Source organism: Heloderma suspectum, chromosome 16, assembly GCF_057233095.1.
Source record: "Heloderma suspectum isolate Gila_16-S chromosome 16, 16-S_ref, whole genome shotgun sequence".
Lineage (NCBI taxonomy): Eukaryota > Metazoa > Chordata > Lepidosauria > Squamata > Helodermatidae > Heloderma > Heloderma suspectum.
The window spans coordinates 18182192-18194847 of NC_139473.1; the positions used below are offsets into that span (position 1 = coordinate 18182192).

Sequence of the window (12656 nt, forward strand, 5' to 3'; positions counted from 1 at the left end):
AATTGTAATCTCAGGGTTGCTACCCTAAGAGGATCTCTGCTAGATCAGACTAGAATGTCCATCTTGTCCAATGTCATAAGACCCTAAGAAGAGCATCCAGTCCAGCATTCTGTTCACACAGTGAACAGGAATCAGCTGTCAACCAGGTAACCACAAGCAGGACAAGAGTGCAACAGCACCCTCCTGCCCATGTTCCCCAGCAACTGGTAAACATAGGCATACTGCCCTAGTACTGGAGGTAGCATAGAGCCATCAGGACTAGTAGCCACTGATAGTCTTCTCCAATTCCCTTTTAAAGCCATCCAAATTGGTGGCCCTCACTATACCTTGTGGTAGCAAATTCCATAGTTCAACTCTGCACTGTGTGAAGACGTCCTTCCTTTGATCTATCCTGAATCTCCCACCAAACTCCTTCATGGGATGATCCCACTGGGTTCTAGTATTTTGAGAGAGGGAGAAAAATGTCTCCCTTGCCACATTCTCCACACCAGGCATCATTGTGTACACCTCTATCATCTCTCCCTTACTTGTCTTTTTTCTAGGGATGTCAGAGAATTCCGCCACGGATCTCGGTGAGGCCAAATGCTAGTGCATTCGACCCTCAGAAATCTGTGGCGGAACAGCCTGCCACCCCCCTGCCACCCCGCGGATCCCCCCCGGGACGAGACTTACCTGGGGCGGATGTTCTGGGTGGTGGCAGCTCCGGCGGTGGCTCCGGCGGCGGCGGCGGCTGGTCTTCCGACCAGCCGCCGCCACCGCCATTTGCAGTCTTGTCGTTTGTTTGTTTTTACAAGATGTGATAGGCTACGTAAAGATTTACGTAGCCTATCGTGGCTGGGTAAAAAAAAAAAACACGTACGCAAATGGTGGCGGCTATGGCCGCCGCCATTTGCGTTCCTTATTTTTGGCCGTCTTAGTCTACGTATATATTTACGTAGACTAAGACGGCGAAAATGAGGGGAACGCAAATAGCGTAGTGGGCGCTATTTGCGTCCCCTTTTGATTCGCTGTTTTAGCCTACGTAAATATAAGGAATGCAAATGGCGGCTGCCGTAGCTGCCGCCATTTGTGTATGTGTTGTTGTTTTTTTACCCAGAGCCCTCCGCGGCCGGAAATCCGGCTGCGGATGGCTCTGGCCTGGGCCTGGTTGGCTACTCCGCGGAGCTGCCGCGGAGCACAGGTGGCCATGGAGGATTCCGGGGGGGAGGAACGGATCACCTCCCCCCCATTGAGGATTCCGGGGGGAGGGACGGAACGCGGAAAGGTAAGTGACTTACGTACATCCCTACTTTTTTCTAAGATAAGCAGCCCAAGATGTTGAAACCTTTCCTCTCAGGGGAGTTGCTCCAACCCCTTGATCATGTGGGTTGCCCTTTTCTGCACCTTCGCCAACTTTACAATATCCTTTTTGAGGCGTGGTCCTGTTTCCCGCACCGGCCAGCCAGATGCCTCAGGGTAGCTAAGGTATGAAGTCAGTAGGTTATTTGTCTCTCTACCACTACCATCCAGAGGTATACTGCTTCTGAACATGGAGGTTCTGTTTAGCTGTGGTAGCTAATAGTCATGGATCGACCTCTCCTCCTTTGTGGATTCATCCAATCCCCCCATAAAGCCGTCTATGTCAGGGGCCGTCGCCACATCTGGTGGCAAGTAATTCCAGAAACGTATTATGTGTAGAGTCAAGAGGGCCTCCCTTTTCTCTGTCCTGAATCTCCTGCCTACCAGCTTTACCAGGGGACCCAGAGTTCAAACGTTCACATGTGATGAAATGGTGTTTCGTTTCGTTGCTGAATTGCACGTTCGAAAGTTCGTTTGCTTGACCGATGTGCTCTAATGTATCCTTCCTCCCAAAGGCCATGGCAAGTCGGGGGGGGAGGGCGGAGTCAGAATGTTCAGATTTAAATGGTGTCTCCTGATTGGCTGTGGTCTTTTTCAGTTGGGAAAGAGCGGGAATTGGAGGCACTTGGCTTTCTGAGGAGGCTCACAGAGGGTTTGGCTTTCTGAGGGGTGGGATTAGGGCCCCAGGCTCCAGCTTTGGGGGTGGTTCGATTCCCCCGGCAGGTGGAGGGAGGCATATTTCTTATTCTGATGTCTTATTATGAGAAGGGATAGAGTAGATAAGGAATTAATAAAAGCCTGAAACTCATCCCAGAGTGCAGGACCCGGAATAATGGGCTCAAGCTCCAGGAAGCCAGATTCTGGCTGATCATCAAGAAAGACGTCCTGACTGTTAGAGCAATACGACAATGGAGCCCATCACCTGGGGAGGTGGTGGGCGCTCCCACGCTGGAGGTGTTCAAGACGAGGCTGGACAGCCACCTGTCAGGGATGCTCTGACTCGGATTCCTGCACTGAGCAGGGGGTTGGACTCGATGGCCTTGTGGGCCCCTTCCAACCCTACTATTCTATTACTCTACCTAGGAAGGCAATGAGCTCTCCCACACTGGAGGTGTTCAAGACGAGGCTGGACAGGGATGCTCTGACTTGGATTCCTGCATTGAGCAGGAGGTTGGACTCGATGGTCTTGTAGACCCTTCCATCCCTACTATTCTATTACTCTACCTAGGGAGGCAATGGGCTCTCCCACACTGGAGGTGTTCAAGACGAGGCTGGACAGCCATCTGTCAGGGATGCTGTGACTTGGATTCCTGCATTGAGCAGGGGGTTGGATTCGATGGCCTTGTAGGCCCCTTCCAACCCTACTATGCTATGATTCTATGATATGTCTTTACCCTTAATTTCAAAGAGTGCCCTGTGTTTTAAAACAGTTTATTACAATCACAGGACCAGCAAAGTTCTAGGCACCATGCTTTAAGAAGGATGCAGACAAGCTGGAGAGGGTTCAGAGGAAGGCAACGAAGATGATCAGGAGACTGGAAGCAAAGCCCTGTGAGGAGAGACTGAGAGAACTGGGTATGTTCAGAGGAAGGCAACGAAGATGATCAGGAGACTGGAAGCAAAGCCCTGTGAGGAGAGACTGAGAGAACTGGGTATGTTTAGCATGGAGAAGAGGAGACTGAGGGGAGATAGGATAGCGCTCTTCAAGTGCCTGAAAGGTTGTCCCGGAGAGGAAGGCCAGGATCTCGTCTCGATCATCCCAGAGTGCAGGACACGGAATAATGGGCTCAAGTGACAGGAAGCCAGATTCCGGCTGAACATCAAGAAAAAATGTCCTGACTGTCAGAGCAATACATCAATGGAACCCATTCCCTAGGGAGGCGGTGGGCTCTCCCACACTGGAGACATTCAAGATGAAGCTGGACAGGGATGCTCTGACTTGGATTCCTGCATTCAGCAGGAGGTTGGACTCGAAGGTCTTGTAGACCCCTTCCATCCCTACTATTCTATGATTCTGAGAATTTTTTTACCACATAAAACTCAAACTGCATTGAAACATCTTATCCCATGTAAATGAAGTTTCATTTTCGATTTGTTTGTTCAAACCACGCCATTCTCGGTCTCATTTGTTACCAGTAAAAGGGTTAAATGGAACTTTGAAGGAAATAGGCCAAAGTTGAGGAACCTACACCCACACAGAGAGAGAAATGGAAGGTTCTCTTCTCATGAGGAGGAGGGTGGTGGCAGCGTCCTAATAAAGTGGTTGCTTAGGTTATAGGGGATGTATTCCTCCCACACACTCGCACTGTAAGGTGTTACCTCAAGGAAGAGGTTGACAGGTTATAGAGGTACTGAAATTCTGGAGCTAGATTCAGTACTTGATGTTGGAAAAATATTTATGAGGAGCGGTGATGTTCTAATCATTGCTAGTGAGGGAAGAGTGATACGTGACACCCACATTCTCCCTAAACAGGGTGCTTCCACCACACATCCTTGGCAAGATAACTTGGATCACCCAGAGGAGGCTATGCTGACTGGCTTCTTACACACTGTCTTTTGGGGAATCTTTGGGGTTTTCAAATGGGCCATAGCTCAGTGGCAGAGCTCCTGCTTTGCATGCAGACAATCCTGGGTTCAATGTCTGGTGTCTCCAGGTGGTGCTGGGAAAGATCTCTGCTTGAAACCTGAAGAACTGCTGCCTAGTCAGTGTGAACCAAGACCGGAGCAAGACTCCAGTGGGTCTCAGCATAGAGCTACCAGTGGGCCCTCCTACCATAGCCCGCCACTAATGCTAGAATCCAGTGGGCCCTGAGCATAGTGCTGCCAATTCCCCCCCTGCCACCGAAGCACTGCCCCTACCCATGTGCAGCGATCCTAGTCCAGATTGGGCCCCATGTGTTTACACTAAAGTCAACAAATGCTGAGGATCAGCTGCAAGCTATGCATTAAACGAAGGATGTAGCTTACCTAGGGAATTCAGAGAATTCCGCCATGGACTCCAGTGAGGCCAGATTCTTTAGAATCCACACCCGCTGGAATCTGTGGCGGAACAGCCTCCCCCCCCCCCACGGAATCCCCCCAGGATGGAGATTACCTGGGGTGGATTCGGCTCCGGTGGCAGCTCCGGCTGGTCTTCCAGCTGGCTGCTGCCGGGCTGCTGTGGCCGAAAAGGGCGGCCGTCGTAGCAGCCGCCATTTGCATCCTTGAAGGCAGCCGTGATAGGCTACGTAAGTATTTACGAAATGGCCACTACGCCATTTGCGCCCCTGCTCTTTGCCATGATAGGATACGTATTTATGTAGCCTATCTTGGTAAAGGCAGCCACGCAAATGGTGTAGCAGCCGCCATTTGCATCCCTGCTCTTTGCCGTCATAGGCTACGTAAATACTTATGTAGCCTATCACGGCTGCCTGCAAGGATGCAAATGGCAGCTGCTACGACGGCCGCCATTTGTGGCCGCAGCAGCCTGGCTGCGGCTGGAACTCCGCAGAGCGGAGCCGGCCAGGGAGGATTCCAGGGGGAGGGGCAGAGGGCCTCCCACCCCCACGGATTCCCAGGCGCGGAGCCAGGTAAGAGTTTCGTACATCCCTAAGCTTACCCCTCAGTTTCACTTTCTACCATATTCAGTTAAAAAAAAAAATCTCTAGTTCTTTCCATCCCGTTTTGGAAGAAATTCGTGAATTTTTGTAAGATCTTATCAAACAACAAACCAAACAAGATTCTCATCCACTCCTAGTAGATGTTAGCAAGGGAATCACTGAGCAAAGCAAAATGAGGTAGTACCAAAACTAGAGCTTTATTTCTCATTCTCTTTTTAAAAATAAAATAAAATAAATTCTTTCAAGATATCCCTCTGCAACCCTCCCTCCCCAGTTCATGCAACAGGAACAGTAATTGGTGCTGTTGATTGAAAGAGATGGGGTGCCTGTGTGTGTGTGACAGAGAGTGAGTGACTGTGTGTGTGTGTAGGAAAGGTGTGTGTGTATCCCAACCATTCAGTTGCACTATTAAGCAAAGGCCAGTTCACACTAGCTGGAGACTTTGGGAGTGTCTGGGGCTATCAATAATCAGAGTGTTCGGAGCAGATCATATAGGAACTCCATTTGTATGAATTAGTACCCCATATGGGAACTGTTCACATGTCCACTGCAGAGGCTCAGAAAAGAGATGGTAGAACCTGTCAAACTCGATTTCACTCAGGTTCTCCTTTTTCCCAGTGCGAAGTCTGTTACATCCCAACTTTGCACTGGATTGTGATCCCCACCCCGCCCGTCTGCATGAAAATCAGTACGTATTTTCATGCATGTGTTTAAAAACATTTTTACACATTTCCCCAATAGTATGCACCTTGCTGCACACCTGTGCAAAATGCATGCCATTTATCATGTGAGTTCCCAATCAAATAAAGCATTCTTGCGTGCAGTTTTTGAAATATAGACATTTTTCTGCACATTATGTGAAATGTACTTCCTTTTTTTTCGTAAACTGCGTCTCAAACTTTGGAAATGTAGGGATTTTGCCGGCAAACTGCATTCCACTTTGTGTTTAGGTTCGGGAAATGCGAATTTGATAAACTGAGATTGAAATGCGAACCAAATGAATTTCTCACCCACCAGGTTACTGCAGCAGTTTGGTGGTCGCTGTCTTCCCAACATCTGATAGAAATTAGATATGATCTGGCTGGATCAAGGGCATAACTCTAAGAAGAACATTCACCCCTTTTTGCAATGACATTGGCACACATTTTCAGGTTCCGCTGGCACCCAAGTGGGATGCCTGAAGATTGCCACAGTTGTGCCCGTGACAGCTCCCCCACCTCATGGTTTAAATAGTGGCAAATGTGATTCAATGCAAGCAAGTGTAAAGTGATGCATGTTGGGGTAAAAAATCCCAACTTCAAGTATAGCCTGATGGGATCTGAGCTAGCGGTGACCAACCAGGATAGAGATCTTGAGGTTGTGGTGGACAGCTCAATGAAGATGTCAACCCAGTGTGCGGCTGCTGTAAAAAAGGCAAACTTCATGTTAGGCATAATTAGAAAAGGAATTGAGAATAAAACTGCCAATATCATACTGCCCCCATACAAATCTATGGTGCGACCACACTTGGAATATACACTATATTAGAATAGTTCTAGTCACCACACCTAAAACAACATATTGTAGAGCTAGAAAAAGAGCAGAAAAGGGCAACTAAAATGATCAAGGGGTTGGAGCATCTCCCCTATGAGGGAAGGTTACAACACCTGGGATTGTTTAGCTTAGAAAAAAGGAGGGTAAAGGGAGACACGACAGAGGTCTACAAAATTATGCATGGTGCGGAGAATGTGATAAGGATAAATTTTTCTCCCTCTCTCATGATACTTGAACCCAAAGGGGTCATCCCATGAAGTTAATTGGTGGGAGATTCAGGACAGATAAAAGGAAGGATGTCTTCAGACAGCGCAGAGTTAAGTTATGGAATTCACTACCACAGGATGTAGTGTCGGCCACCTGTTTGGATGGCTTTAAAAGGGGGTTGGACAAATTCCTGGAGGAAAAGGCTAGCAATGGCTACTAGTCCTGATAGCTAAGTGCTACCTCCAGTACCAGAGGCAGTGAGCCTCTGTACACCAGTTGCTGGGGAACATGGGTGGGAGGGTGCTGTTGCTCTCCTGCCCTGCTTGTGGGTGTCCCATCGACAGCTGGTTGGCCTCTGTGTGAACAGAATGCTGGATGAGATGGACCCTTGGTCTGATCCAGCAGAGCGCTTCTGATGTTCTCATAGAAGCAAACCATAGGTTCCAGTCTCCTCTTCGAGTGACTCCTAAAACGTGTGTGTCCTCAATGTCATTCTGAGGCTCTGTGCTGAAAATGTTGAAGGACTGTGTAAAAACACCTTTCCCTCATCCCTAGAAGTGATGGAAAGCCAATGCGGAAGAAGACAAGTTCCGCAGCTGTTTGCTCAGGGATAGGTTGATAAAACTCCTGCAGCATATTCAAGAAGGAAGAGGAGGCAGGGTTTGTGCTTATCCTGCAATAAATAAATATGAGAGAGAGAGAGGGAGGGAGGGAGGGAGGGAGGGAGGGAGGGAGGGAGGGAGGGAGGGAGATTTACTAAAGGAACCTGCTATCCTTACATGCTGTACATTTGGCATTTTTCAAGCCCCAAACCAAACAAGGATTAACTTAAGGGATGCACTACATGATATGCAGGAGGTCTGTGGCGGTCCTCTCCATGGTTTCATGCAGACTTTTCTAAAATACATGCATTTTTGTGTGCACGTTTCCCAAGGAGATAAACTTTACTAGATTAGATGAAAAGCAGAGGCTGAGCTGGGTGTCATCTGCATGTTGATGACACCTCAGTCCACATCCTCGGATAACCTCTCCTAGTGGCTTCATGTACATGTTGAACAGCATGAAGGTTAAAACAGAGCCCAGTGGAACCCCATAGCATAACTGCCACTGGGCAGAGCAAAATATTTCCCAGAGCATCATCTTCTGGAATCAACCATCCAAGTAGGAGCAGAACCACCTCCAAGCTCCAACTCAGACAGCGTGCCCAGACGTATACCATGGTTGATGGTTTCAAAGGCCGTTGAGAGGTCCAAGAGAACTAACACGGTCACACAACCCCTGTCCCTCTCCTGGCAAAGGTCATCTCACAGGGCAACTAAGACAGTTTCTTTCTGCTCCCAAACCAGGCAAGACACCAGACTGAAATGGATCTAGAAAATCAGTGTAATCCAAGAATGCCTGGAGTTGATCAGCAACCACTCGCTCAAGCTCCTTGCCCAGGAAGTGGGTGTTGTTGGCAGCAGCCAGCCTATGAAAAGTGCAATAGCCCTGTCTTTTGTAATACAGCACACACACACACACACACACACACACAGAGTAGCCGTCCCCAACCTAGCTGTGGAATTATGGGAGTTGTAGGCACAAGGTAGGGCTGAAATATAGCACTGAGGATGCAATCCCATACACACTTACATGGAGTAAGTCCCATTGAAATCAGTGGGGCCGACCTCTGAGTAGACATGTATAGGATTGCACTGTAAAGGACTGGAAGCAGTGTGGGTACATTTTCCCATTGTTGGTGGGACTGCCCTGTGGCCAGAAGATTTGGAGATCAACCATCGTTAAACTGCTGGTAATACCTTACATCCGCCTTCCCCAACCTGGTGCCCTTCAGATGTTTTGACAACTCCCATCACCATTGGCCAGAGACCATGCAATCTGGGGCTGATGGGTGTTGTAGTCCAAGACATCTGGAGTGCACCACATTGGGGAATGCTGGCTTACGGCGTCCTACTTACAAAGATCCAAGCTAGAGCTATTGAACAATAAGGACTTGGAGCATTCTTCATAACGCCCACGCAGAGCTGCTCTTTGCTTTCCTCTGAGCAGCTCCAGTTGTGTGGGCAAGTAGATGGAGACAGCTTGCCTCTCCCACTTATCGGTAATGGGTGAACAAAGTGTAGGAGTTGACGGTAATGATATTTTATTTTATGTCTGGTTTTTCTATGTTGAAGGGATGCTATGTCACCATACTTGATACATAAGGTGGGTTTTTGTGCGTTTTGGAGGAATTGGGTTGAACTGCATTGGAGGAAGAAGAAAAAGAAGGAGGAAGGGAGGAGAAGGAGGAGGGGAGATGTGGAAGGAAGACTGGAAGACAGAGGAGCAGGGCTCCACCATTTCAGTAGCACGGTCGGAGACATGGTTCCCATCACAATAAATTAGTGCTCTGCCAAAAAGGTCTCCCACATTTCTTTTCAACCATCTGCATTCAGTTTGATGGGACAGAAATGGTTTTCAAATTGTTTTTCAAAGGAGAAGAAAATCTGGTGGAAGTCTCATGGGTGGCGGGCTGTTGGGACAATGAGCCCTGCACCAAAGCCTCCCTTAAAATATAATGTGGGTGTTTTGCAGTGGAGGCTGGTGGCTCTGATGTCAGTGGGGTGGTGAATCCGCTCCGGGTTTCAGTCAGAACCAGTCCGAACTCTAATGTCCACACCTTGGAGAGCTCCTTTAGAGTTCTGACTGGTTCTGACTGAAACCTGGAGTGGATTCACCACCCCACTGGCATCGGAGCCACCAGACTCCACTGTGCAGAGCAACGGGGAGATGTGTAACAGAAAGAGAAAAACACACACACAGCAACCTCAACCAGCTCGCAATGATAAAGTAAGCTCAAAAACGCCACCAGATTAAATAAAATGATTCCTAAAGCGCTGTGAGAATGAGGCAGAAAAACATAAGCCTCTTTCTCAGGGGGAAGAAAACTTCCCACAAACTTGAGGACATATTTTGGCACAGCACCACAATAGATATTATTTTTTTTATTGCCACTTACCACTTCATTGAGAAAGTTTTTCCTTCCCTCGTAAATCACACGTGAAGGAACTGGCACCATCTTCTTTTTCCTAAGAATGTTTTCCCAAAAATATTTAAACCAATGACATGAGAGATGCATTTGTCGACTCAAGCAACCCTAAAAGCTAAAAGCATGCGCAGAGCTATGGTCTGATGGTAGATGATACAGCAACCTTGTCAAAGCTCGGCAGCAAAGCTCAGTTCAGTCAATGCCTGGATGGAGACTGAAGAGAAACCTTCATGGCTTGGACCTTGAGTTCCATCATGGGAGATAAGTGGGATATAAATGTACTAAGAGAGCAATCCCATGACTCCTAGACAGAGTCTGGGGGCCATAGGATAGTTTGGATTCCTGGATCCAAGGTCAGAGACAGCACTCCGACCTCGGAGCCAGGAGTCCAAGATCCCCATCCTCACCCCTCTCTGCCTGCGTGGAGAGAACCACACTGGCCCCTCTCTGAGCTCACAAACGCTATCTCAGAGAGGAGGGAAAGGGGGCAGTTCTGTGGGCAAGGAGGGGAGGGGACCGGGGAGGCTGACTTAGGAAGAATCCTCTGGCCTCCTCAGCCTCTTTCCCTCCCATTCTAGAGACCCAGCTAGATGGGTGAAAAAGCCCATCTAACAAAAATGCAGAGGAGCTCGGAGGTGAAGATCGCCCCTGCGCTCCCCCCACTCTGCATAGGATGCTTGTCAGCCTCCAAGCTGGGAGGCTGACGGGCATCCCGATAGGACTGCGCCCTTAACAAATAAATGCCATTTGACAAGAGTGACATTGGCCCATTTGACAGAGACTGTCCGGAGGCTGAGAATTTGACAACAGCATCACCCCAGAAGCAGTATACAGGGTAGGGCAGAAATGTAGATCAGGATCTGCTGGTAGATCACTGAATGATTTTTCAGTAGATCAGCAAGAGTTTCTGACTCCCAATTATTTAGCAACAAAAAAATATTTCACTGTCCTCCCCTCCCACCTACCAAATTTGGTTACTGGATTAATAATAAAAAAAAGGTTGAGGGGAACCATGGGCAAATCTCTGAGCCTCAGTATTCCTCAGCTGTAAAATGTGGGGGGTTGCTTAAAATGCTGACACGCTTGACGTTTCTTAAAATTGACAAAGTAGAAAAAATAATTCTCTGCTGCCAGTCGCTTATCTTTCAGCCTCACCTGTTTAATGCTTCACCTGTAAAATGGAAGCATGAATCGACGGCCTTTGAGCAAGCCTTTGCGTGCTTTGCCGACCAGCTTTCAAGTTTCGTGTTAAGCTATAGATTTATGCTTCTATACGTGCGGCCCTCCTGACATTTTGGCCTGCAACTCCCATCAGCCCTATGGTGAAGGATCATGGGAGTTGTAGGCCAAAACATCTGGAGAGCTACAAGTTGATATACAGGTTATTGCACTGCATGGCTCATGGGGTGAAAGCATCTTCCATCTTGGCTCCAATTGGTGGACTTCAGGGTTTTAGTAAAAAAAGCACCCTAAGATAAACACTGAGTACCCGGGTTGACCAGCCCAGAGGACTGTTTTCAGGTATGTCTGGCCTCTCCCGCAGCAAGCAGAGGAGGTGGCCTGAATGCACAGCGGTTTGCAATCCTGAGGAAGGAAAGGAGGAATAGTGCCTACTCACAGGCTTGATCGAATCTGCCTCTGCATACTTGAATTTCTTCTGCTTGTAGTAGTCCCGGTTGGAAAGGAAATTCAGCAGGAGTAGATCGCAGAGTACGGAGGCCTGTCGAAAACAAGAGAGACCAGAAATCTGGAACTCGGACAAGCCGACATGGTTACTGGAGCTGGCCAAAGCGCACGGGCGATGTGGTGGAATGCAGCAACGTCTTCTGTCATTCTCACAAGCACTCCCACTGGCCCTATTCGCCCTGCCAGAATGTTGTCCCCGGCTTTTTCTTTCATGGAAATCGGGGCTTCTAGAAGTTACACCTCTGAAGAGTGGGAGGAGGGGGAGGTGATGCACCTTAACAATTGTGCCCGTTCATGTCAATGCACACATGTCTGTAGGGTGGCCATGTGTCCTGCTTTACAGGAGACAGTGCTCTATTTGAAGGGCTGATAGAGGACAGTCCTCTGTCTGGAGGCATCCTTTATTTCATGAGTCTGGTTTCAAGATCAAGAACCCTAAGAAGGAAGAGCAGAGCAGGGGCCTTGAAATTCCCCATCCATAGTTAGCAGCACCTCACAGCAAACTGAACAGGTAGGCACACAGCTCATCTGGTTGCAGTCCTCCCTAGTGGGGTGAGATGTATTGAGTTTCTATTTAAATTATAATCATTATTTCCAGTTTCCAACTGTCCATATAAAGACTTTAGGCAAATCTGTACCCACTTTTGTCCTCTTTCTTGATGACGCATTTCCTCTCTTTTTTGGCAAGGGTGATAGGATATACCCTACCCATGGGTACAAAATTTCAGCAGACGGCTTCCCTCCAAAATAAACACCAGCACAGATAGTAAATGCTGTGGCTGGTTTTGGAGATGCATCTCATCTTCGACTAGTAAAGAACTGGACATTTTCCAAAGAGGATTTCTGGACTGAATCTTGTGGGGTGGCAAATCCCTCCCCCGCCCCCCAGCCTTGTAACTTTTGGAGGAGGGAAGGAAAATCTGTGTTATTTTCAGCTTCAGGGGCTTGCAACAGGTGGAGAAGACATCTCAGCAATGTGTAATGGAGTAGAGGGAGGGGGAGAGACAGTCCATGACCCTTGTTTGAAGTGGGAACCCCATCTATTCTGCCTCTTGGGGCATAAATGGCATTATATTGAATTCATTAATAGAATGAGAATGTCCCTAGTTCCATCTGTGAAAATACTGGAAGATATATTCTCACCGTGGGTCTATTAGCACAACCACTTCAGCCTGTGACAGTTTCTAGAGAAGCTACCTTGCAGGAACGTTACTCTGTAGTAGCAGTTTTCAAACTGTGGGTAGACCAGTAGCGGCTGGTGACGG

The 12656-nt window shown here is 48.3% G+C and overlaps 1 protein-coding gene across 3 annotated transcripts in view; it reads right to left on the reverse strand.

Annotated features, from left to right (window-relative positions):
• Positions 1–5111: 5111 nt before the first annotated feature.
• P2RX1 (purinergic receptor P2X 1) overlaps positions 5112–12656 on the reverse strand; it is a 54328-nt gene continuing 46783 nt past the window's right edge. For all 3 annotated transcript variants that reach the window (XM_084823055.1, XM_084823054.1, XM_084823051.1), the window contains 3 exons: positions 11324–11425; positions 9676–9745; positions 5112–6339 (listed from right to left, as the gene is read on the reverse strand). In XM_084823055.1, the coding sequence (XP_084679181.1) occupies positions 9680–9745; positions 11324–11425 (168 nt within the window). In that variant the 3' untranslated portion in view covers positions 5112–6339; positions 9676–9679. The remainder of the gene's footprint in view (positions 6340–9675; positions 9746–11323; positions 11426–12656) is intronic.